At 39.2% G+C, this 27,232-nt stretch overlaps 1 protein-coding gene across 1 annotated transcript; it reads right to left on the minus strand.

Moving 5' to 3' along the window:
* Positions 1 to 273: 273 nt before the first annotated feature.
* Positions 274 to 27,232, minus strand: LOC124233081 (tetraspanin-3). Its single transcript, XM_046650180.1, has 7 exons — positions 27,002 to 27,232; positions 13,822 to 14,013; positions 13,533 to 13,607; positions 8,885 to 8,986; positions 7,717 to 7,869; positions 7,372 to 7,455; positions 274 to 1,178 (listed from the first exon to the last, which is right to left on the minus strand). The coding sequence occupies exons 1-7, from the start codon at positions 27,062 to 27,064 to the stop codon at positions 1,086 to 1,088; spliced, it is 762 nt and encodes a 253-aa protein (XP_046506136.1). The 5' UTR covers positions 27,065 to 27,232; the 3' UTR covers positions 274 to 1,085.

The raw sequence follows: 27,232 nt of genomic DNA on the forward strand, positions 1-27,232 counted from the left end.
GCTCTGATACTAGGACTCCACATTCCTTGAAGGCAAGAACAGCATCATCACTGTATCCTCAGTGTCATGCACATAGTTAGATGTTCCATATTTGTAGGATACACTAGCCTAAAAAGTCTCTGTGGTTTTTTGAATACTGAAGCCTTTAGAATTTGGCAACAGATATAATTAAAACACATGTAAATCATGATGAGCTGCAGACAGCACCAATACTTAAAACATTACACTGCTGCTCTGGAAGAGAAGCATCCCCAAATAATTAAAAACTACATATTGAGGGGTAATACAGTTTATTGAATTAGATTTTTCTATTTACAACTGAGATCACATTTATATACTACTATTTTGCTAGTCTACAGGGGTACATTATTTCTAACAAATTTCAGACCTATGATGAATGGGCTGAGTCATACAAAAACACGCATACACTCACACTAACCATTTAAAAACAATAGTGCATACATTATACTCCTCCTACAAAGCCAGCTTTAATTAAAAATCGCTAGTTTCAAAGATCAGTCTGATTTTGAAGATGAACCAAGATACACACTGTATGATTCTAAAATCTATTTTAGCCATTTTGTACAGTTGCTATCTTATTGGACTACAGCATATATTTTTTAAAAGGACACTGATGAGGGGCATCATCTGGTGTTAACTTTGACCAGACAGCTGGCTTCCTCTCTCTTCCCCCAAAAACCTTTGGCCAAGAGTTCTCCATTGTGAAGACTGAAAGGACATGGTGATACTTCGGCAGCAGTCCCATAATTGCCTGGAGGTAACAGAAGCAGGCCCATAGCCTCCTTTAATTCTACCACACTATGCAACTCACAAATGGTTCTGAAATTAGAATATTTACCGCCGTACTTAAAAACTTAGGGACATGGAGAGTCAGCTAGAATGGGGAAAAGAAAGTCATGGGTGGGTAGGTAAGTAGGTGGGCACATGAAGAGCCAAGCTGCTCTGTGCAACACCTGTGTACATGTGCTTTAACTAAATGAACTCAGGAGGCCAACAGCAGTAGACCTGCTCGATTCACCTTCCAAATCAGAACAAGACTGAAAAGCTCAGGCTTGAGTTTTCTACTACGCGTAGGTTCCGCCGGTGATGAGCAGTTCATAAGCAGGATCTCTACTCCTTCTGCACAATACAATGCATGCACACAGCATGCCCAGCAGCTGTGGGAAGAAAACAACAGTGGAGAAAAAAAGGCTGAAAACCCTCTTATAGCTAGTGTATGCTTCTTTGTTGGCAATGGAGCTGTTTCAAAGTTCAATGACCTCAAATCATCAAAAAAGCAGTAACAACAGGGCCGGCCCCATGGGAGAGTGCTTAAGTTCGCGTGCTCCGCTGCGGCGGCCCAGTGTTTCATGAGTTCAGATCCTGGGCACGGACATGGCACCACTCATCAGGCCACGCTGAGGCCGCATCCCACATGCCACAAATGGAAGGACCCACAACTAAGAATATACAACTATGTACCGGGGGGCTTTGGGGAGAAAAAGGAAAAATAAAAAACTTTTAAAAAGCAGTAACAACAGTAACAGAAGCAATCTCTAATGAATATATTATCTTTTTCCTTTTTGAAGAACTGTCTAAATGCCAAGTTTTAGTTTCCCTGCCTCACACTTAAGAATAATTTATGAAGCCAGCAGAGAATCAAAACTCTCGTACTGCCACCCCCGCTGTCAATCTAGAGCAGAGTTCTACAAAAGAACTTTCTGCAATGATGGAAACATTCTATATCTGAGCTGTCAAATATGGTAGCCTCTAGCCACATGCGGCTATTGGGCACTTGAAATGTAGCTAGTGCAACTAAGGAGTTGCATTTTTAAAACTTTATTTAAATTAATTTAAACTTAGATATATGTGGCTAGTGGGTACCATACTGGACAGCAAAGGTCTAGGGAGTAGAATGATCAAGATCATATGTCTTGAGGAAATTTAATGGTGGTCTTTTGAGGCATCTGGATTTGGGGGAGATGGGCTTTATAACAATCCACAAAATTCAGTACATGAGTAGTCCAAAAGCCCTATGGCGGAAAACTAATCCTGATGCCAAAAAAGGCAGTGTCAAGGTTTTTGTTTCTTTCACAATTATTTACTATTTTTGAAATCCAGGCTTGGCTCTGTGGTATTACTTTTTAGAGGTCACTCTTCCATCATCATTTTATTTTAATAAGCCCTAATCCTTCTGTGGTAGCAAACTAGAATAGTAATAAAGTCATGCCATATTATTTTGGTTAAGCAAGAGGATTAAGCTGGATCAAAGAGAAAACAATTTTAGAGGTCAGCCTTGTGGCCGAGTGGTTAAGTTCGCATGCTCTGTTTCAGCGGCCCAGGGTTTTGCTGGGCCAGGGTTTCACAGGTTTAGATCCTGGGTGCAGACATAGCACTGCTCATCAAGCCATGCTGAGGCAGCATCCCACATAGCACAACCAGAGGCACTCATAACCAGAATATACAACTATGTACTGGGGGGCTTTGGGGAGAAGAAGGAAAAAAGAGAAGAAGAAGAAGAAGATTGGCAACAGATGTTAGCTGAGGCGCCAATCTCTTAAAAAAATAAAAAATTTAAAAAGATAATAAAAAGAAAATTCTAGAATTTTTGACCTAGCTTCTTACAAAATATAAACAGTAACCAAAGAGCTAAATAAGAATAAGTTAATTTGCTGTTCTTGGGGCCAGCCCCGTGGCCGAGTCGTTAAGTTTGCGCGCTCCACTGCGGTGGCCCAGTGTTTCGTTGGTTTGAATCCTGGGAGCAGACATGGCACTGCTCGTCGAGCCACGCTGAGGTGGCATCCCACATGCCACAACTAGAAGGACCCACAACTAAGAACATACAACTATGTACCAGGTGGCTTTGGGGAGAAAAAGGAAAAAAAATAAAAAATGAAAAAAAAAAAAGATGAGAAAATTAAAAAAAAAATTTGCTGTTCTAACTTTTCATTGACAGTGAAAGGTCTCAGTTACTTGATTTTAAAAGGCAGGGCCCTCTGTACATATGGGGTCAATCTAATTTCAACAAAATGTACCCGATCCATAAACAGACTCTCAAAGTTTGAAGTGGAAGATTACTAACAAGACACATACATGGAGATTAAGAATGTCCACAATCCGAATTCTCCATGGTATAAATTTCTGCCCTCAGTTAGTGTATTCCACCCATTCAGGATAGATACTTGCTGCTTGACTCCACCAGTTTTATCCTATCAGCATTTGCTGAGTGCTTACAAAGCACTTCAAAGACAATTTAAAAGTGGATATTGTTGAAAGTTTACAAAATGTCTTAAGCCAATTCTAGACATGTTTAGTACCCAATTCCTAAAGAAATACATTTCCATTCAGTGTACATCAAAACATTCTTAGAACAGCTACAAAATCAGAGACAATTACATTCCCAGGCAATGTTAAATTGAGCAATAAAAATACTAAGCTCAGAAATTACTGATTTGCTGGGGGAAAAAGTCTCTCTTCCCATCCCACTTCCCTAACATTCCTTTCAAGTTGGTTAACTTCTACTGAAGGAGTCAGTATTCTTAAAATGGGGTCTGAAATAAGTATCATTTCTTTCCTGACTTTTATTTCAATTAAGTCAACTTGTATTCATTTAAAAACAATTAAATAAGCTTGATAAAACCCTACTCACGCTTGGGAATGAGTCTGTTTAAGAACATTAAGCTCTGCACAGTAACTTATTGTAGTCCAAACCTCATCACTAAGTATTACACAGGCCTATTTCCAAAGCTTTGCTATACTGAAATTTCATTTATAATTGAAATTTTCCAAAAATAGACTTGGAGATATTACACAAATATTTTACCTCTGGTGTTATTCCTTGCAATGAAATTTTCCCCTGCAATACGTAAGTCATGAGAACTAATATGCACTTACCCCAAATATAACACTGAGCAACTGCAAAAAATTATTACTAAATACAGAGGCAAGTGGTGATTTAAAAAACGGACTGCCAAGGATTAAAATGTTCTATGATATACTATGGAGGTGGTGTTATAGGGAAATGTTGTCATACAAGGTTATTGGAACTGCACACAGGAAACACTCTTTTCTGAGAAAAATTTTGAAATATCTATCAAAAAGTCACTCATATACTCTGACTCCTCAATTTCATGCCCACAAATTTTTGCTATAGACTTTGCAAATGCATACGGAGGATATACTACTTGCATTTCTGTAATAGCAAGACTTACACAAATGCCCATTAATGTAGATTACGTAAGTTATAAAGTATGCCCCCAAAATGGAATACTACTAATTTGTTTTTAAGAAGCAAGATACCAAAGGTTACACATGGCATAATTCCATTTATATAATATTTTGAAATGACAGAATGTTAGAAATGGAGAACAGATTAGTGGTTGCCAGTGTATGTGGGGAGGAGGCACAGGAGGGAGGGAGGTGCAGTTAGTTATAAAAAGGTACCCAGGGGGATTCTTGTGGTGTTGGAACTGTTCAGTATCTTGATTGTGGTGGTGGATACAGGAACCTACCAGGTCATAAAATTGTACAGCACTAAATATGCACACATAGAAATGAGAAATCTGAATAAAACTGGTGGATTGTATCAATGCCAATAACCTGGTTATTATATACTGTAGTGTATATAATACTAGTGGTAACTGTAGTTACCACTGAGGGAAACTGGGCAAAGCATACAAGGGCTCTGGCTGTATTACTTTTTAAAACTGCATGTGAATATACAATTATTTCAATTTTTAAAAAAAGCAAGGTACAAAATTGCATCCTATAAGCTTCTATTTGCATAAAAAATATTATATGCTGTTTATCCACAAACTACTTCTGGAAGGACATACAGAAAACTGGTAACAGTGGTTTTCTCTGCAGGGAGAACTCAAGATCTAGGGTCAAGACTGAGATGGAGGATTATCTTTTACTAAATTTATACGATTTGAAAAAATTTTATCAAATGAGTATTTTCAATTTAAAAAACTTTCAAAAAGTTAATTATGATTAATTGCTCCAAAATTAAAAAATAAAAATCTTAGCCATTCTAAGCAAGAATTAGCTTCTCAAGCTTTGGTTTAAGCTTTTAAGGAAGAATTACTTGGAACGTTTTTTTAAAGTGTGTCAGGATCAAGCCACTTGATTTTAACTATCTGGGGGCCCAAGCTGAAGGGTTATTCACTTATGTATTTTAATTCATTTTAATGAATAACTGGTAGTCAAGAAGAAGGAGGAAGGAAACAGCAGTCTCAATTTCCTTCACACTTGGCGTATACACCAGAAAAAGGCAACACGGCCTTGGGAAACAATTCTCTATGAAAGTTTGCTCTTGATCACCTCATCCTGAGGACATGTCAACTTCATAAGACTCCAAAGACTGACAATTCCCATTTTTCCCATATTGTCTGAGCAGCAAGCCTTATCCATAGCGATACTTAAGAGCTTGCCAAACCAAAACCTAGATTTTTGTCTATTATTGTGACCAGACCTTTTAAATATAAAATTCATAATTGATCATTTGTTAATTTAAGAGGCTGACTACATACAAAGAAGTGAAATATCTTGCTGATTTTAATAAGCCAACAAAATAAGAGGTGTAGTAAAAATTTTAAAATCTTATTCTCTTATATTCAAAAATCCTGTTATAATAATTAACTAGCATTTTTCAGTTTTTCTTTCTTGATCATTTCAATACTACTCAAACCTAGATCATTTAACTAGACTAGAGCAAGGGTCAGCAAATGTTTCCTTAAAAGTAACTATTTTAGGCTTTGTGAACAAGAGACAAACGGGTCTCTGCGGAAACCATTCAACTCTGCCACTGTAACACAAAAGCAGTCATAGACAATACACAAACAAATGAGTGTGGCTCACACAAAAAGAGGTGGTGGGAGAGATTTGGCCCACAAATGGTCAACACCGGAACTAGAGCCTTTTATTGATAAATTAAGCTTATAAGAAAATTTCTTCCATTAAATACACTACCTTCTGTTCAATTATACAGAGAGCAGACAATCCAAGCAACTTACAGGTAAACTAGCAATTACACCGGTTTTGTCTAACAATTAAAAGATACCTACACTTTCTTAAAATAGATTCTCTGGCCTGAAGCGTATTTCAAGAACTAAACGAACACTCTGAGAACTAGATCTGATGGAGAAGATTTTCAAATAGTTCCCTATTCTCAGTGTAAGACTCCTCTAACGCATTCTTCTAACAGAATTCCTAAGATATACTGTATAACCCTGATAAACCAGAAATAGTAGCTGTACTGAGCAAAAATAGCTATCTTTCTTATTTGTTTTCAGGTAGGGGTGAGGGATAATGTGGGTGTGAGGGGTTGGGAGTAGATAAAGTGAGAGGCAATTAAACAATTACCACCTATTTTGTACATGATACTATTAGGGGGAAAATGACTGTTTTCACTGGCAGGAATTGGGAAAACAAGTTCCCTCAGCTACCAACAACGGCATTGTATACTTCCAGATGTGCCAAGTGGTATCATGAACTCCTCAATGGCTAACGGTTTGAAAAAACTAAGTCCACAAATACAGAAGAGGTTAGAACCTCAGTTTTTACTTGAAGGTGTTTTCTGTAAAGCAATGAAATTGCTCCTATTAGTACAAGAGACTAGTGTTGTACTACCAATTCTTCATTTATATATATGAACATATAAAACCCTTGAGGACACAAAAATAAGAACCAGAAGGAGAAATAATACAAAAAAAAAAAAAGACTGAAATAAAGCTTTCTGGGGCCAGCCCCAGAGCATAGTGGTTAAGTCCAGTGCACTCTGGTTCAGCGGCCCAGGTTTGCAGGTTTGGGTCTGGGGCACGGACCTATACCACTTGTCGGCAGCCATGCTGTGGCGTTGTCCCACATACAAAATAGAGGAAGACTGGCACCAATGTTAGCTCAGGGCTAATCTTCCTCAAGCAAAAAAAGAGGAAGACTGGCAACAGATATTAGCTCAGTGCAAATCTTCCTCTCACACACACACACAAAAGACAGCTTTCCATTTCCAAACTGAAATAAAGCAGTACAATTTTTAAAAATTCTGTGAAGTTCTATTAAAATCTCAAGAATACACTATGAGAACAGTTTGTGTTTTGAACAGGTCACTCACTAATCAAGTCAAGAAAATAAGGCATAGAGTCCCCTCACACATGGTCCCCCCATTCAGATCTCTGGTTTTTTGGGACCATTCTGGGTCTAGGTCTAGAGGCAGGAAATGGAAGATGTTGGAAACTGGTGGCTGGTACCGCAATCATTTCCAAATTATCTATATACACAAAGATTAACTGTACTTAGTGATTAAAACCATTTCCGTTTGACATCAGAGAATCAGCACTCTCTGATAACAACTTCTTGGCTAGCTGTGTTTACCTGAATAGCTGCAAATGCCAGCGCTGCCCAGATAACATGCATCATGATTTCCTGTAGCTTCTTCACAACTAAAGCCTCACACCCCTGAAAAACACACAAGTCATCCTCATTAGAATTTTCTTTTTAAGTGGAAGTTGCAAGGTCACATATTCCTGCTCATTGGCAGAAATGGAAACGACAGAAACTAAAAGAGAAAAAGACAACAATGCATTTAAAAATAATTTACAGTAAAATAAAACAGCATTAAGGATAAACAAAAAGCGTCGAAAAGAATTTCCAGGTAGAGATAACGCACAGAGAGGTTACCAGGCTAGATTCAAGTCTTGGCCAAGAAACCAAACTTACCTCGGCATAGAGGTCAGAGGGGTGGGCCAGACTGCCATTACAGCTGCCGGCGGTCTCTCTGCAGCAGCTAAGAGGGACACTCTGGTTTTTGGTTTCTTTGAACCAGTCTGTATTTTCCCAATCTGAATAGTTGTGAATTCCACAACAGTGCAGCTAGCAGAAAAGAGAATAAGATATTACTCCTCACAAAACACATACACCTGTGTTGAACTTTAGAGTTCCACACACTGCAGAGCTTTAAGCTACTCTACACCAGTGATGTCCAACAGAACTTTCTGGTATGACAGAAATGTTCTACATCTGCATTTCCAACATGGTGGGCCACTAGGCACATGAGGCTATTGAACACCTAAAATGTGGCTAGTATGAACTAAGGGATTGAATTTTTAATTTTAATTTAAATAGCCACATATGACTAGTGGCTCTAGAATCACCATATCAAAAGCACACTGCCCAGAGTTGACTGGCCCACAAGCTAAGAAAAATCTTACTATCTTATGTGTTAAATATCTGGTTCTAAATTAAGTATTATTTCCAGTGACAAAGTGTTTAATATATTTTGTCTGAAATGCCTGGGATTTGCTTTAAGAAAATCTAGCAAAAGATACATGGGGGTAATAGAAGAAATAAGATTGACAAAAGGTTGACAATTTTTGAGCTGCGTTTATGGGTACAAAGATCAACTATACTATTCTCTCTACCTTAATGTACACTGCAAATTGCTCACAATAATTTTTTCTTATTCTACCTTAATGTATGTTTCAAATTGTTCACAAGTTGTTTTTTTTTTTTTTTTACAGTTTTTCTGGCCTTGCTTTCTAAAGGTATATGAAGACCTCTCACCTCCTCTAAAGCTCACCTGGACTCCCAATTTTCCTGTGACACATATCTCTCTCCCATTATCGCCTCTCTGGCTAATTTTTTTTGCGCGGGGTGGAAGCCAGATGTTTTTTATCTGGCTTTGACTAGGTGCTGGTGGAAAAAGCTTTTCAAGGGAGAAGTTTTGGTAACTTCAAAGGTTACCAAAGGCAAAAACAATGGACACATCATGAAGCTGACCATGGCTGTGAAGGCACATGGCTAATCTACACAGTAACAGCAGAGTGAATTCAATGTTGGCCCAGCTGTGATTGGCCCTCAAAAGCGAATTCACCTCAGGAGAGCTCACCTGTCTCTGTACATAATCAATAGCCCGGCTAGCAGCATCAGGGTTGGTTCCATTGTAGGTTTTATACACTTTTTGAATGCTGCGATCAACCTCATTTTCCACCTGAGTCAAAACAAAGTATTCAGTCCTTTAAAAATAGTGGCAAAACTAACATTAGTCAAGGCTCTAGCTAAAATATTTAAATGGCATGTATGCAAAGTTGCCAGATACCTCTGTGAATTTCTTGTAAGAAAAAAAGTTTTCTCCCTTCCTGTCTCCATAAACATTCAGGTAAAAATTCAGATATATCATATCACACAGATTTAAAAGCATTCAAAGAGAAGATTGTTTGCAAGATGGCAGGCTAACAATCTATTCAAGAGAGAAAGCAGTTGAGCCTTGACAGAGATGTCCTAAATTATAAATGGAACGGCTTCCTTTTCAAATAAGTTTTCAGTGGATTCGACCTATTCATTTTCCTTTCCTATAGGGGGTAAAAATAAAACCTGAAACATTCTCACAAATATATTTTTGGGACAAATAACATAATTTCCATTTTATTTATTCAATGTTTAGACTTGGCCAAATATACAAAAGTAATCAGTAGGTAAAAAATCAGTCCTTAGAAGTGGCAGTTTATGAAAAAACTGCAGGTTCAACGTATGTGAATGAGGAGACAGGAAATAAACTCTTCATAATATATTGCTGCCAATTACTAAAGTGGCAAGAAAGTATCATTTAATAAAGTATGCTTGTATCAGATTCTCCTTACCCTTCTAAGATGATTAGACTTCTTTAGTAACTATATATCAGTGATGTGATGAGACTATAAAACCGATAAACAGATCACAAGTCCGGGTAAAATCCACTGCATTCTTTTTCTGGCATAGTTGCCTGGTACCATGTATCCATGGATTGAATATTAAATTGGCATATCATACATTTGACTTAAAACTGTAAGTTACAATGACAATAATTCTATTATGCCTTTATCATGGCTGTACAGTTATACCCAAATTAATTAATTTAAAGAAGCCTATCTAGCCTTGAATGGTAGTGTAGGTAGAAAGCAAAAGCTGGCAAAATAAAAGGCGAAAGAAAAGAAGAGGAAATGACCAAGGAAGAGGAAAGAGGGGCAAGAAGAGAGTGGTTGGCAACAGCTGTCTTGGTGCTCAAGTTGGCAGGATCTGGTTCCTCAGGACGGAGGGAGAAAGTAGGATCACAACTCACAATCATCTTTTTCTATGTCCAGGACTAACACCTTTTAAAAAAAGGTAATGGAAAATGAAATCCTCAATTTAGTTCTTCTAAAACAGAAATTAGAAAACTTCGATTTCACTCTCCCATATACAGAATCTATGGGCTAAGGAAACTTGAACAAACTTCTCAGCTGACCGACTATTCATTTTCAGCTCATTCTGAATTAATTTAAAGAAAATTAAATACCTGCTAATTGCCCTGGTGGTCTAGTGCTTAAGATTTGGTGCTCTCACCACCACAGCCCACGTTCATTTCCCAGAGAACCACAACACCCATCTGTCGGCTGTCATATTTTGGTGGTTGTGTGTTGCTGTGATGCTGAAAGCTATACCACCAGTATTTCTAATACCAGAAGGGTCACCCACGGTGGACAGGTTTCAGCAGAGCTTCCAGACTCAGACAGACTAGGAAGAGGAAACTGGCAACTCACTTCCAAAAAATTGGCCATGCATAGCACCGAAGCATTGTCTGAAACAGCAAGGAAGGTGAGAGGACGGCACAAAAAGACCAGCAGGGTTCCACTCTGCTGTACACAGGGTCACCAGGAGTTGGAATCTACTCAACAGCACTAATAACAAAAACACCCACAAACTAGAACAGTAGTAGAACTAACCCTATATTAAATGAGACTAGAAGTCTTGATATGTAATTTCTTTCTTTTTCATTCAATCGATCTACCAATTTACAACATTTATTATGCCAGGCACCTTCCTATTGCTGAACATTCAAAAATGGTTGCCTTGCTTTCAAGGAATTCAGAGTGGGAGGGGCCAGATCTTTAGAAGATACATTGTAACGGTGCAATAAGGAAAAAACAGACAGCCAAGTTCCTGTGAGAAATCTATCTTGTCCAGAAATTATGCTTGCTTACTGATCTTAAGTTTCTATTATCTTGCCTCAAATGAGGAAAGAGAATTATGATCAGATCTTACAACAGCCTCTGGAAGGGATTTTATAAAGGGCTAAAACACCTCCCCCATGTGGAAGTCACTAGGGTGTACCTATAAAGTTTAGTTAAGGGTTTGCTGGCACCTCTACACAAACAAATTAACCACACAAAAAAGCCTGGGGTTGGAGGTAGGCCTGGATGAATCCCATTTTATAATGAATCCTTCCTTCAGCAGAGAGCTGAAATGTAACGTAGGTCATAGTGGAATATTCCCTAGCATGTCTTAGGTAGAGAACATATGGAACAGTAGAAAAATCTTTTGGGGTCCAGACATTTATACCATATAACTAATTAATATATACATTTATATTTATATACATACACATACATAGCTTTGTCAAATACAGATATGAAACCAAAGTAGGCCATCACTGATTTTGACAAGGTTCTTTCTAAAAAAATTTTTATCTATATATTTTTTGCAGGGGAAGATTTGCCCTAAGCTAACATCTGTTGCCAATCTTTCTCCTTTTTTTTCCTTTCCTTCTCCCCCCTCAAAGCCCCAGTACATAGTTGTGTATAGTTGTAAGTTCTTCTGGTTCTTCTATGTGAGCCGCTGCCACAGCATGGCTACGGATAGATGAGTGGTGTGGTTCCACAACCAGGAACCAAACCAGGCCGCCAAAGTGGAGCTCACAGAACTTTAACTGCTAGGCCATCAGGGCTGGCTCTTGACAAGCTTCTAAAACCATTCCTAACAAATATTTATGGAATGAAAGGACCTAATTGCAACCCTAAATTGACTTTCATGTACTCCCTCCATCCCAGGAACATCTTTTTTTCACTATTGCATTTAACAAATGTAGAAGCCTCTCATGGTGAGGAGTAGTTGGTTAATTGAGAAAGTCCATTAAATCACAGACTTTTAAAACAGCAAACATTTTCATTTAGTTTAAAGCATAGAAATGTATATTCACGAGGCAGCCCTGATGGCTAGTGGTTAGAGTTCGGCGTGCTCTGCTTCGGCAGCCTGGGTTTGGTTCCTGGTCATGGAACCACACCACTCATCTGTCAGTAGCCATGCTGTGGCAGTGGCTCACACAGAAGAACTAGAAGGACCTACAACTAGAATATACAACTATGCACTGGGGCTTTGGGAGGGAAAAAAAGAGGAAGACTGGTAACAGATGTTAGGTCAGGGTAAATCATTCCCAGCAAAAAAAAAAATAAAAGAAATGTATATTTACACCATTCTTAAGATGTAAGTCCTTTCTTTGCATAGGATCCATTGATTCGAGCTCTTTATCATTTGTTTTGCACAAATCACATCCTTAATGCACTGACAATGATTTCCAATTTTAGTTTCTTTAAACTGCAGAAACACTGCAACATAATAAAAGTATAGAATTCTACTAAGTATTAATAAATTTCCCCTCAACTTCTACAGTGAACTTACTTATATCTGATTTGATCAAAAATATGTTTTAGTTCTATTTGTTTTTAACCAAGTCGCTTCAGATTATTCAATTTTGTTTTCTTTTTTCATGAATTCATTTGTTCAAAGATTTAGTCAATATTTAATTAGCTACATAATTACACCAACAAGTACTTGGGATTACACTTGCATCATGGCCTGACAGCTCTCAGCCAGTCCTGGCTCCTTCCCCATTTTCTCTCACGGGCTTTCCTCTGATAGAAGCCATGTATTGAATTCCATTTTTGCATCTGCTTCTCTGAAGACCCCAACTGACAGAGCACATAATATACTTATTGTAGGAAAAAAATACATAACAACCAAAATAAAAAATCAATTACGCTTTCAGAAGATTTCCTGAAATCAGAATCCACATTAAACACAATCTTTGATGTCTACATAGCACCTTCAGTGGTAAGAACAGTTCAGAAAGAAGAGCTCGAAATGTTGCCATATTCTTAAACATAAAACAAAAGCTCAGTTCTCTAGTATGTACTATTTATTAAGCCAGGAACCTGGATTTGTGTTTACTAAATGCATTTCTCTCTTTTTTTTTATTGAGGCATAATTGACACATAACATTATATTAGTTTCAGATGTACAACATAATGATTCGATATTTGTATACATTGCAAAGTGATCACCACAGTAAATGTAGTTAACTTCTGTCACCATACAGTTACAAATTTTTGTGTGTGATGAGAACTTTTAAGATCTACTCCCTTGGAAACTTTCAAATACGTGTTACAGTATTATTAACTACAGTTGCCATTCTGTGCGTTACATCCCCAGGACTTATTTATTTTATAACTGCACGTTTGCACCTTCTGGCCCCCTTCACCCATTTCACCCAGTCCTCACCCATCCCCTCTGGCAACCACCAATCAGTTCTCTGTAATTTCTAATAACTTTAGATTTTTAAAGCGGTGGCTAAACTTAAGTAAGGCAAAAGAAAATGTTTACTCTGATAAAATGAATTTGTTCTATTTCCTTTGAAAAACTTAAAACCACCTTTTAAAACACATGAATTACAGTAGACAACATACCTTTGCTCTGTAAATGTATCCCAAAACCACTACCACAACTTCTGTGACAAAAACCAAGAGTAGGATGATGACAAACTGTAAGGAAACATTGTCCAAAATTAAATACAAATGAAAAAATAGCTCTAAATACTCTCTTGATTAAAAAAAACTATCTGAGATAACTGCTAGAAGTTTAAGACAAGTGCTAATTTTGTTCTATGGAGTTTCATGCTCAATTCAATCGAGTAACACAAACGAAATATTCCCGCGTATTATGATGACACATGTGGTCAGTGAAGCGCTAACTTACTGTGGCGAGTCCGCAGCGGCTTTCCCGGATTGTGGCACAGCAGCCAATTAGCCCAATAATGAAAAGCAGGGCTCCTACAGCTATGATCACAACAGCAGGGATGAGAGTATACACATCTTCAAAGAAGTGGTCATAGTCATCATAAGTGATGAAGACATAGGCTCCCACGTAGCATAAAATGCCAGCTGCCCCCTGTAGAAAACAAGCTCAGAGCACTGGTAAAAGTCTCGAAGCCCAGCTAGTAAAATGTTCTTAATAGGTTACAATTTAGTGAGATTTCCCATCACTTTTCAATTTATTTGTAGACTTTTTTTTCAGTGAAGCTGAAAAGTCTCCTATTACTCAGTGGGTGAGAACATTTGACTAAAGTTGAAAAGTTTTCCAAACTCCACCTACTTTTCAGCTAAGAAACCATGAATTCAAAAGTAACACTGATGATAAGAATGAAAATACACACACACACACACACACACACGCACGAGCACGCGCGCCCAAACCACATGTCCAAGGCAGACTGGGGGGTGGTAGGGGTACGCCTTTGCTAATCGTAGTTGCCCTCAACAAACAGGGAAATTAGGTACAAGTGGCAGAGCCAGGATTTGAACTCAGGCAATCTGACTTCAGAACCTGTATTTTTAACCTCTATCCACCCACTTGGAGAAAGAAAATATAATAATAAATAGTAACCATGATATCCATTTCCCAAAAACTTACTGTCCTAGTTGAGACTGTGAAATGGTAAAGCCAGCAGGTCCAGTTACTAAAGAACTTGGCAAATCCTGACATCTATTTATTCTTTAGAATGATGCTTCTCAAACTTTAACATGAACAGGAAGGAATCACCTGAGGATCTTATTAAACTGCAGACTCTTATTCAGTAAGTCTGGGGTTTGAGGCCTGAGATTCTGCATTTCCAACAAATTCCCAGGTGATGCCGATGCTGCTGGTTCTTGGACTACACTTTGAATAAGAAGGTTTAGGGCATCTAAAGGGAAAGCGAATGCACAAGTCATGGAACAGATATGCCTTAATTCAGCTGGTACTCCAGACACCACCCTCCAACTGCAAAGTTTTACATACATCCTCCTCTATCATTGTCCATTTTGCTATCGTCGTCTACCAGCTTGATGCTGACAGCCCAAAGCCACTTGCTTATCTGTGAAGGATCAAATGCAGTGGGAGGCTAAGTGTTAAAGCATTTGGCTTAATGAGTTATCATCTGTAGAGCACTTTGAGACTTTCACGGGAAAAAAATTATTTCATCATCCTTTAAAATTTAACACATAAACCATTAATCTTCAAACTAGACGACTACCTCCACCATGATACTGGAAATACCATTAACTCCTATCAACATGAAAACTCAGTTTATCTTTTATGTCTAGGGGACCCAGGAAACTTGGGCATCATAAGTATATTTTCTTACACTAGGCCATTAGAATCATGGCCAGATCTGGAAGAAAGATTTCATTTACGTAAAGTTGCAAAAGTAACTTGATTAAAAAAATAATAATGCGGACTTTTTAAAAAGAGAAGACAAACAGAATAATGGAGGCACTTTTAAAAAACATTCTTTTAAAATTCTCCTCCTCTGGCTTCCAAGGGGCCCCACTGCTGGTTTTCTTCCAATTTCTCTCACTGCTCACTCTCTTCATGGACTCTTCTTTACCAGACTGAAATGTCAGTGATCTCCAGGGTTCTATCTTCAGCCCCATTATTTTCTTATTCTGTAGGCTCCCCTTGGGCTATATTAGCCAGGGCATCACCAGTCACTAGCTCACTACCTAGGCCATCGTCTCAGAACTACACATCACTATCTGGAAGTCCCACAGACACCTCACCCTCAACCTACCTCAAACCCTGTCTGCCTTCCTGTCCACCCTATCTAATCTTCCCTCGTATTCCTAGAATGGCCAAAGGCACTAGGCATTTAATTTTTCTAGTCAGATGCCTGAGAGTTACTCTATTATATTCTTTGCCCTCGTCTACATCCCATCAATTACCAAACTCCTTCAAGTTTACTTCCAAAACATTACTTGAATACCTTAATTTCTCTTCAACCCTACTACAGTGCTCTGTCTTAATTTGGGGCTTATCATTGTTCACCCAAAGCCTTATTTCCCAACCCTCCCTGTTCCTTAATAATACGTTCTTTATGTGATCAGTTATTTTTGTTAAAAATACAAATGAGATTAAGACATTAGCTTGTTTAAAATCAGGATGAGGCAAATAAGGCCCCTGATGAACTAAGCTGTTTCTCCTTGCTTTTAAGCCTTGGACTCCATCCGTTACCCCTCATACACCCTGAACAACAGAAAGCTGTTATATCCAAATGTACACACATTCTTGTACTTTACTTCTGCTGCTCTTTTTGGAATGCCCTCTCTTCATCTGCATGGGAACTCCTTGTCACCCATTAAGATGCAGTTTAAACATCACCTCTTGCTTTTGGAAGACATTCTTGATCATTTCAGGCTGGATTAGGTGCCCTTTGTCCTCTCATGTATCACCCCTTACACAGCTCTACCGGAGCATCTATTACAACTGCTGCAATTATAACTACACGTCTCAGCATGCCTTTAGGACACAAACTTTGCCCATCTATCTTTCAGCCCTGTGTTACCACCCAGCACCTAGAACAGTGCTTGGCACACAGCAGGTATCAGTCAAAATTTATTGAGCACACTCAGTCTCACTCCTTCCCTTAAAAATCGCCCTCCCATCTCTAACACAAGCTTTGGTTTATATTTGCTTTGTTTCTCTTCACTATTCAAACACGATTTGGCAACGTAATCCAGTTTACCAAATTCATCACATCTGGAATACATTAGTTTATAAATGCCACACTCATAGCCACCATGCCTGTTCAAAGGTCCTCAGAGTCTACTGACAGACGTACTTTGCGGACATATTATCACATGGGATGAAGGCAGGTAGAGGAGAGGGAAAAGAAGAGAAATAGCTTAATAGTTTGGGTGCATTAATTACAGAAGTATGTGGAATACTTAACACCAAATACTACTTTTTCTTGACTACATGTGTGTGATATATAAATACACACATATACATGTACACACATATATTTTGCTAAAGTAACACCTTAAGCCCTCAAACTGAATCAGAAGAAATCCTAAATATGAATCAATCAAATTTTGTCCAGTTTGTCTTCAGTCGTCATCTCATTCTTTGGATTCTCAGCTTTTCTTACTCTAAAAGGCAACCTTTCTTAAAAGGCTTGAATGAAAATGAATTCCATTTTGGGGCTTCTAATAAATGAAATTTTAGCCTACATAAATTTGAATGAAAACAAGATGAAACTGGAAGATATATGTACTCAATAATTAATCTGAAGCACAGGACACTGAAAAACTACTTGCATTCTAAATATAAAATGACGAGCTATCAACCTAGAGAGATTCTGAGGAGACTCACACTCGGTGCTGCCTGGGAATGGGCCAAGGAAAATGGTTCCAAGGCTGCCACCCTCCACCCAGAGCGAAGCGCTCATCTGAAATGGAGACCGTGAGAAGGCAGAAAAAGAAACCAACAGTAGATATAACCAGACATGTAATGAGTGCAATGGAAGGCTAGGAGGAGATGCCATTTGTAAAGCTGCCTATTCTTTGCTCTTAGACTTGAAAGGAGTTTCTTTTCCCAGGCTGCAAACCAGTCAACACTCAATTCATACAGAACTGAGAACATAACAGAGCTCTATTTTAACAACATATAGTGGGAAGCAATTTATTAGTTGCACACACCAAAGCAGAAACTGCACTGATTGCTGATATGAGACTACATTAATCAAAATACTCATAAATAGAGGCTGTTTCCAAATTGAAGAAAACTTCAAAATTTTCTTTTAATGACATCTGTATTTAGCACTAAATACTTATATCTTAAGCTGTATAATAAACAACTTATGAAATGATATCAGTTGCTTTGAAAATATAGAGTAGGTGTTTTAGTAACAACTGAAGATCTAAAAACAGCAATAAGTGACCGCTTTAACGACATCCAACCATCAGTCCATCAGTATGAAAAACATAGGTAGAGTCTTTATGGCAAATGGAAGGGAGGGTATAAGTAATTCCTAACTAGTTTGTGTGGGGACTTTGTAGTCACACAGATTTTTAATATAGGAGTTGTGGCTATTAGAAAGGCTAAAAAGGTGAGCTGGGTTAAATCCTTTTTTTAAAGAGTCATGATGGGATTGGGATCTATCAAAGGATCTGGGCTTTGCCAACAAAGCAGCTGCAGGGCAAGGCGGGGGGTGGGGGGTGCAATAGAAGAGGAGATGAAATGTGGAACTTGGAAACAGCTGAACTGCTTTAGTCACGCTGAGAAAATCTGAGCCTACAAAGGGGGATTTGTGCCAGGACGGTATACTAAAAATATTCACCCTTTTTATAAAGAAGTGAAGGGAAATTTAAGGGAAAGGCTGAGAGCTGAAACTATAGAAAGAATAATTTTTTCAAAATCATTCTTCATCTTTTAATAAAATCATTCTCTAAATTAAGTCAAAGCTTTAGGAAAGTCAGTGCTTTTGCACAACACCAAGCTGTTCCTCTAAAACTAAAGCTGTCCTGCTATAAAAGTTTAGAAGTATGAGCTCCAGAGGTATGATACTTCATTTTATCCTTTTACCCTCCACCATGTACACACAAATGTGAAGTCTCTTTTAAAGTAAGAAATTTCATCCTTACATAAGATTGCTTTTTCTATAGTTAATCTTGTGTTTCTGTTTTGTTTTGGTACTTTTTGAATCCTCTGTGAAACAAACAGGTGATGAAATGCTAAAATCCACAAAACTATTACTACATTCTTTAATTTCCCAGGGAAGAAGGAATGTGAAATGAAAGGGGGCACCTCAACCGCAGTGAAACCTATCACTGGAATGTGGCAATAGAAAAACCAACAGACAGGTCACAAGCTGGGAGATAAAACAGCTCTGTTGTGAAAGGTGTATCTGTATGGAAACTCAGAATTGTGAAGGTGGAAGCATCCCACACACAGAGCATTTGGGTGAAGATAAAGCAAAGAACTATTGTAGTCATGGATTCACATGTAAAACTAGCAAGAATCAGGGTAGTATAAAGATGAGGGGACCATCTGACGTCATACAGCTGAAAGTACAGGGTCTGTCAGTTCTTCTCGCCTGTGTGAAGTGCTCCTTTGGAGTGATTTTTGTCTCAAAGGATCAAATGATATAGTAGAAGTGATCAGAATGTTGGGAGAAAAAATAGTCAAGAAAAGACTGGGCAAAAGGCACTGTGTACTCTAGACTTTGTAAGAAAGCAGATTGCAAAAACAAAGCAGAAATGGGAAAATACCAGCAGAAATCTATCTTATGTACATATCTTTCAACATTTAATTCAGTTTCCTGTACAGTCATATTGATTTTATTACATACTTTACTTCTCTCCTGCTAGGAACCCATTGGTAACTCTGTACAGTGCATTTCTGAAAGATTCCCAAAACTCCACCCTCAGGCCATTACAAGTGTCTTAAAATCACCTTACATCGTTTAGCACTCTACTTACCATAACATTCTCTACTCCAAATATGCTGTTTCAACTCTGACTTACTCTGCTAAAATACTTCATATCATTAAACATAACTACTCCTTCACCAAGTCCAATGCCTACATATTTCATTTACTTTCAAAGAAAAAAAAAAAAGACTAGGGGCTGGCCTGGTAGCGCAATGGTTAAGTTCACACACTCAGCTTCGGGGGTCTGGCGTTCGCCAGTTCAGATCCTGGGCATGGACCCATGCACCGGGCCTACGCACTGCTCGTCAAGCCATGCTGTGGCGACATGCCACACAGAAGAACTGGAAGGACTTGCACCTAGGATATACAGCTTTATACTGCAGCTTTGGGGAGGGGAAAAAAAAGAGGAGGATTGGCAACAGATGTTAGCTCAGGGCCAATCTTCCCCACCAAAAAAGCCTGCAAAAGAAAAAAAAGAGTACTCCAAAGATTTCAAATCCTCTTTCAGAAATCAAAGCTACTCTTACCAAGAATTTCTGAAGCTATTAAAACAATTATATCATTTTCTGCCTAACAAATTGGTTAATAAGAAAGGCAAGCAGTATTCCAAGATGTGTAAGGGTACAGACAGAAGGGCCCTCATGCTGGAGGACAGATTAATACAGAATAGTATTTGGAAAGCAATCTGGCAACATATATCAGCCTCGGCATTTATGTCTGTACCTACTAATTCCACTTCTAGGAATCTATCCTTAAGAAAAGAAGTCAGATGGAAACAAAGATTTGCATAGAAGGCATGGTCATCAAATTATTATAACAAAATTATAGGAGCAAAAGCACAAGCGCTGGCATCCAGAAATATACTTACATTACAGCCCTTTAACATTTTGTTAAAGTGTAATTTAATAGCATGTTTGTAGTGTGTTAGGGGAAAAAAAAACATGTATCACACACAACCATTTTAAAAACACACCAAAATGTTACTATAGGTTGACTCTGGGTGGTAGAATTATGATGATGTTAGTTTGTTTTTTTGAAACACTTTTTAGTGTCTCCTTAAAAAAGCAAACACATCACTTGCATAATCAGAGAAGTAAATATTTAAAACTATAACTGAAATTGAGAACTTGCTGTTCTCTCACAAATGAATGTCCAGATCTGTTCTTACCACCAACATAAAACAGGCATCTCTTCAATCCCAAATATTTGAGGCGTCCCTGCCAATCTCCCCCAAGTATCACTTTTCTCAGGTCTGTTGACTTTGACTCATCTTTAGATGTTTTCTGATTATCTAACACAATTTTGATTCTTTCAGTACACATTATCTTTTTTTTCCCATAAATATCACCTGTCTCACCTGTCAAGGAGGCAAGTAGAAAAAAAAGATAAAGTCCTACTTGAGCGGTGTAAAGTTTTGACAATAACCCCCATCTCCCAACATTATCATCACTGTCATTATTATTGCCATTATTCTTAAAGAAGAAATATTTTAACTCTTTTAAACCGATACTACTCTGATAAGATGCCAAAGGTCATGTTCCACAATTCTGTCCTGTTTTCATTTTTTCTGTATTCAGTTTTTAAAGTCACCGTTTATCCAGCTTAACAAAGTTGTTCTATTTAATACAATTTATACCTACTGTTGAAAGACCCAAAAATTCAGGTCACAATAAAACTGGAGATCAACCAATTGCAACAGCCAAATTACTCTAACAGTATAGAAATCAGCTGTTTTCAGATTGTAGCGCTCCAGGAGTCATCTGAGAAGTACAGAGTTGAAACACACATTTTTCTGTGAGATCCTCTCTCTCCACACCCTACTCTAACTGTAAAAAGAACCAATTACCACTGCAGGAGCCTGAGGTGCTTAAGCTTTATAATATGAGAGTTTGTCCCTGCTTGGGTTATGTGTTTAATTAGTAGCAGCGACAATGTAAAATATAGCTTTTACTATGGACTCTTTTTAGTAAATCAAAAACAAATACATAAAATGAAAGTATTTTTCTCATATACTGACTACAAAACTATTAAGGAAGAGTGGAACGAGAAGAGAATGATAATATTTTTAAAGGAAGACTTGAGACTGTCCATGAGTATGACTTTTTTGGGGGGAAGGTGCAATTAAAAATTAAATTCAATCAAGTATCAGATGATTTTGCCTGTCTTCCTGACCCCTCTCCTCATGAGCTGTTAGACAGCAGGGACTATGTCTTTTTGCATTTCTCAGAAGCAAGTAAAGCATAGATATTCAACAAGCTGAATGAATAATTATTAGGGTACACTTGGGTGGTGCAAGTATAAATTTTACGGAATAAATTTTCTGCTAAAATCCTAACCTGACGGCCCACATACTAGAAAAAAAAATAGAGGAAGATTGGCAGGGATGCTAGCTTAGGGTGAATCTTCCTCAACAAAGAAAAAAAAAATCCTAACCTGAATTGAACCTTATAGAATAAAATCCATTAAAATATTTCAAAGCATGATAAATATCCTAATAAGGTAATAACCTATGCCTTAAATTTCAGCTAATGAGAGCTTTCACAAATATGGTCACCTGGCTGATTTCAAGTTCCCAATGCTATGAGTTCTTTCAGTTAATGATTACTCAGAGCCACAAGGCACTTGGTCAGTGGACAAATGACTGAGAATACAGTAAGACTGGAAATGTTCATTTTCTTAACTGTCAAAGAGAAGAAATAGGTCTCCTCTTATGTACCATAACTCGCTTACTGACAAAGTTAGCTTTGTCACTGTTTGTGGGTTTGTTCACTGTTTCTTCCAGTGAACTGAAAAGCAACCATGAAAAAAAAATCTGTAAGCTGAAGGTGCGTTCCAATGGCATATTCTTTGTCAGAGTAGGCATTCATGATGATAGAAACACAGGAAGTAGAGAAACAAATTCCAGGATGTTAGATGAAGGTTTCCGTTTAAAAGTATCCTATTCCCAATTCAAATGTGTAGTATGCGCTGGAAAATACAAAATATGTATATGGAGATTTGTGACAGGAGGTTTTCCTTGAAATATTTCACTATAAATTATTTATTTATTTATTTATTTGGAAGATTAGCCCTGAGCTAACTGCTGCAAATCCTCCCCTTTTTGCTGAGGAAGACTGGCCCATCTGCCTTTACTTTATATATGAGACACCTACCACAGCATGGCTTGCCAAGCAGTGCCATGTCCACTCCCGGGATCAGAACCGGCGAACCCTGGGCCAGTGAAGAAGAACCTGCACACTTAACCACTGTGCCACCAGGCCCGCCCCTTAAATTTTTATTTTTTAAATAAAAGCATGAAGGTATAGTTAAACCTTCTTTTGGTAATTTGAACATACCAAGTACATTCTTGCCTCAGGGCCTATAAGGTGTTCCTTGTCTTAAATGCCTCCATCTGCTCCAAATCACCCCAAAATCTGCCCCTTCTTATCTTCCAGATTAAATTTTACCTCCTTGGAGAAGCCTTCTTCGCCAACCTAAAGCAGCCACCCAACCACTCTATCACATCACCCTGTTTTAATTCCTTACATAACACATCACTATCTGATATTTTTCTTGCTTATTTACAGTCGTCTGTCATGCTCCACCAGAAAGTTAGTTCTGTAAGAACAGAGAGCTTCACTTTTTCACCACTTTATCAATAATATAAGCACAAAGTAGGTGCTTAAATATTTGTGTTATATTTTTTTAACAAAGCAATTTCCCTGAATTATACGTATTCGTAGAGGAAAGTGTGATGTGAAAAGTATTTTTTTTTAAAGACAAGATAAATTTTAACGGTTATACATGGCTTTCAAATACAGTATTTGTATAGGTGTTTCATGAGAGAACGATGATCAGTGAAGCTGCCACATTCTGAAGTCGTTTTAAAGGCTTTACAAGGCGTTTGACTTTCTTGTGGTTCTTCCTCCTCCACAGACGTTTTAGTGTTACTATGGCCTCGCGTACTGATGAAAAACAACAGCCTAAGTAGACGTGCCAGACTACAAATTCTGCAAGCACGGACAAAGCTTTCTCTTGCAGTTCCTATAATGCCTAAAACACACATGAGCAAAATAAATACTAGCCCACTGGTTTTTCTCATAGGGTAGGAAAAGTAAAGGTAATCTGTATAACATGGGACTTGATCAAGTACTCAATTAACTTACCAGAGAACAAAAACCTGAAAATAAAAGTACTGATTTAAACTTGTTTTAGAAGAGGCCTCCTGAATCAGATCAAATGACCCACTGAATTAAGAATCCTATCTGACCTTGGTACAAAAGCGCAGTTTATGGAAGAGGCTAATGACTGTTCCAATAGCCTTCAAAATTTACTCATGCACCTCAAACACTCCTAACCATCTCCCAGAAATTATAATGAGTCTAGCACTATAACACTTACATTGAAAGCTATGCTACTCCATAAAAAACAGAGATCCAACTTGTACATCCTTTCACTTGTCCAAAATTATCTTTCAAGCTACAAGACCTAATATTCTAAAATTTGGTAAGGAACTCTCAATTTCCATTAAGACAACCTTCAGAATTTTAGAAACAATTGTTTCCCCTTTTAGTCTGTGCCTTTCCACAGTAACTTTCTTAGATTGCACTGTCCAAAATAATCTAGACCAAGTCAATGTTAACAATTTTGGCTGTCGGATCATTTAGTGCAAAGCCTAAGTATTTCAAGTACATATCTATTTCCACATCACAGCTCATTGAACAAACTGCCAAGTGAACCTGGATATTAAGATATTAAAAGGTGTAGTTTAAAGATCTTGCCAAAGCAATTAAACTTTAACACTTATCAACAATCAGCCATTACCATCCCACAGAGAAGAGCCAGTGCAACAGAGTTAAAAAATCTTTGCTGAAGTTGCCAGAGAGAATCTAGATAAACCTTTGATATGCTCTACGTAGGGAATGTTTGTTTCTTCTACTTATACCTTAAGGCATTAAAACAAGGGAAGGGTCACTATATAAGAATACACTTCTTAGAACTGAAGAATGCATTACAAGTGCTCAGGGAGAACCAGTTAACATCTATTTTTTTTTTAAAGATTTTATTTTTTCCTTTTTCTCCCCAAAGCCCCCTGGTACATAGTTGTATATTCTTCGTTGTGGGTCCTTCTAGTTGTGGCATGTGGGACGCTGCCTCAGCGTGGTTTGATGAGCAGTGACATGTCCGCGCCCAGGATTCGAACCAACGAAACACTGGGCCGCCTGCAGCGGAGTGCGCGAACTTAACCACTCGGCCCCAGTTAACATCTATTTTATGTATTTCCTTATAATGACCTAATTTTTTAAACTCACAAGTTAAATAATGAAGTTTAAATGCTGGTACAAGTTCTAAACTTACAGATTGCATCTGTAAGTTTTAGAGAAAGTGACTGCAATGTAACCTAATGAGTCCCTTCCCCTTTCCAAATCTTTTGAAATCACACTTTGCTCTAATACCACACAGGCTCTAGAGTCTCGGACAATCAGGGTTTGAACGCAGGCTCTGCCATACCCTGGGAGTGCTACTTTAACTTAGTAAATGTTAACGTCCTCATCAGAAAAGCAGCATTAACACTTCCTGCCAGATGAGGTTACTGTGATGATACTCCATGTAAAGTGCTCAGCACAGTGCGTGGGTGTAATAACCACTCGAATGGTAGTTATCACTACCAGCATCATCAGATTCCAAGTTTGTCCCTAAACTAATCATTTGGTGAGAGACACATGGAACACTGTTTCTTCATCAGTTGTGCTGCACTAATTCTGCTCTATGCCACAATTTTTCTCCCCTGCACGTCTGCTTAACTTCCTCATCACAGTTCACAAAAGTTTTACTATTCTACTAAACTAGATAGAGGGCGTTTTTACTATACAGTGTGACTACTCTCGGCCATATATGAAACGCACAACTGAAGTTCAACGTAACCTTCTTCACTAAGTACCAATAGTACATATACTTACATAATTTCCAAAGATTCACGAGCAATCACTTAGAATTAACTGATATCTTAGAATAAATGAAAATGTAAGTACTTAAAGAAAATGGCTCCTGTATTTCCAATATTTCAGTTCTTTAACAATTTCAGTCCCTGAGCTTGAACTGCCTAGAATTCACCTGATAGTACATAGATTAGTTTCCCAAATCAAACACTTATGCCCATAAAAATCACAAGGGACTGTAAAGGGTACCAAGCTAAGTCTCCGCCTAAATATCTGATTATCTAATTGAGTGTTTTTCCTTTGGGGATCCCTGAAAATTCTTCTACCTTTTAAAATGGCTTGTAACTCAAACTAAAGTAAGAGAAACACTGCTCTAATTGGAAAAAAAGAAATCATGGAAACCCCAACGTCACATGGGTGATTTTGAACAGGTACTATCAGTCAGGACTCTTTCCATCACACCATAAATACCCTAAAAGACTCTATGGCAATACCTGTGTGTAGTAAGTGCTTTATCATATATAATTATCCTTTTAGGCTACAGCAGTCAGGAAATGAAAAGCTTCACGCTTTGTTGGGGGGAGAGGAGGTGGTAAAAAGGAAAGGATTCTTTTCAAATTAGGTATGTGTGTGGGAAGAAGTTGAATCCCCATTCAACATACATAAGTATAGGAAGTGGAGACGTTCAAGGAGTGTCCTGGGGACTGTGGGGAGAAAAGTCTGGCCAGGGCAGCAAATGCTGAAAAACACAGCCAGCGACGAGGAAGGAAAGGCGATTGAGGGCTTAGTTGCAATACCAGGAGAAGGAGGCTGAACCTTATCTTACTGCCGAGGCTTTTGGGAGTTTTGTTTTTTAAATAAAACAAAGTGATGTGATGGAAGACATGCTTAATAAGATGCATCCGGGTGCAAGGTCCACACGGACTAGAGGGTGGAGAAAGTGATACGAACAGCACAGATTAGGACAAAAGTCCCTAGTGAGACAAGGACCTGAGCTAAGACGAAGTGGTTATACACACCCTTTTCTTTGGGGGCGTGTCCAAAAAAAATTCATAAGCCAGCTTTCATTAAAAGTGAACTCAGCTCTTTCAAAATCTTGTGACATCCGAATCATATCTAACCAAGGTTTCTGACCTCAGGCTACCCACCCCGACGACCAAAGCAAACAGACTGGTTTTCTTGGTCAAAGGACTGTTTGGCTTCCCAAGCTGAAACCTTCCAGTTTCCAGGGCTGGTGACCAGCCAACCAGCTCTCCGTACACAAAGAGCTCTAAGTCAGAGTCCCTCGCGCGCGAGTCGGCTGCACCCCGCAGATCTGCACCGTCTGCTCCCGCGGCTCGGGACGGCCCCTGGAGCTGCGGAGGCTCCGGGCCCTGACAAAGAGAGCGGAGCCTGACCCTTCGGGGAGTATCCTATTTCCAGCCTGACGCCCCGAAAGAACGTGCAACGAGAGCTCTCCGTCCAGCAGGGTGCCCCAGAGGGAGGGCCGGGGGCTCGGCCCAGCCTCTCGGCGCGGAGCCCCTGGCACGGAAGCACCGGCCGGGCGGCGGGCCCGGGCGCCGAGGTCGCCGGAAGCCCCCGAGGGCTTCCCCTCACCGCCCGCGGCGCCCGGGACCTGCGTCCCCGCCCGGGATGGACCTCGCGGAGCGGCCTCCGCGGCCAAGCGCTCCCTCCGCCCCCGCCTCCGCCGCAGGGCCCCGTCGCCCCCTACCCGGGCCCAGCGGGCGCCTGAGCCGAGGCCTCCCCCAGCCGCGCCGCGGGCCCCGCTCACCCAGAAGATGAGGTTGAGAAACACCAGCACGGTCTTGGAGGAGGTGATGCCGCACTGGCCCATGGTGCCGGCGGCCCGCTGGGGCCCTGCTCGGCGAGTCGGAGGCGCTCACCGAGCGAGGCGGCAATGGCGACAGCGATTCCCAACTGGGAACTGCTCGGCCTGCGCGGCGCTGCCCGCAGCCCGCGGCGCCGTCGCGCAGCCCCGGCCCCAGCAAGCACCTCGCTCCTC

Source organism: Equus quagga, unplaced genomic scaffold (assembly GCF_021613505.1).
Source record: "Equus quagga isolate Etosha38 unplaced genomic scaffold, UCLA_HA_Equagga_1.0 153_RagTag, whole genome shotgun sequence".
Classification (NCBI taxonomy): domain Eukaryota; kingdom Metazoa; phylum Chordata; class Mammalia; order Perissodactyla; family Equidae; genus Equus; species Equus quagga.

What these genes read in the sequence shown, in the direction of transcription:
- LOC124233081 (XM_046650180.1), bottom strand. Translation starts at nt 27,064, where the DNA reads ATGGGCCAGTGCGGCATCACCTCCTCCAAGACCGTGCTGGTGTTTCTC. An exon ending in GATACATTTACAGAGCAAAG is followed by an intron (nt 8,987 to 13,532) that starts GTATGTTGTCTA and finishes GTTTTGACTCAG; the next exon opens with GTGGAAAATGAGGTTGATCG. An exon ending in TGGCATTTGCAGCTATTCAG is followed by an intron (nt 1,179 to 7,371) that starts GTAAACACAGCT and finishes TTCTTCCCACAG; the next exon opens with CTGCTGGGCATGCTGTGTGC.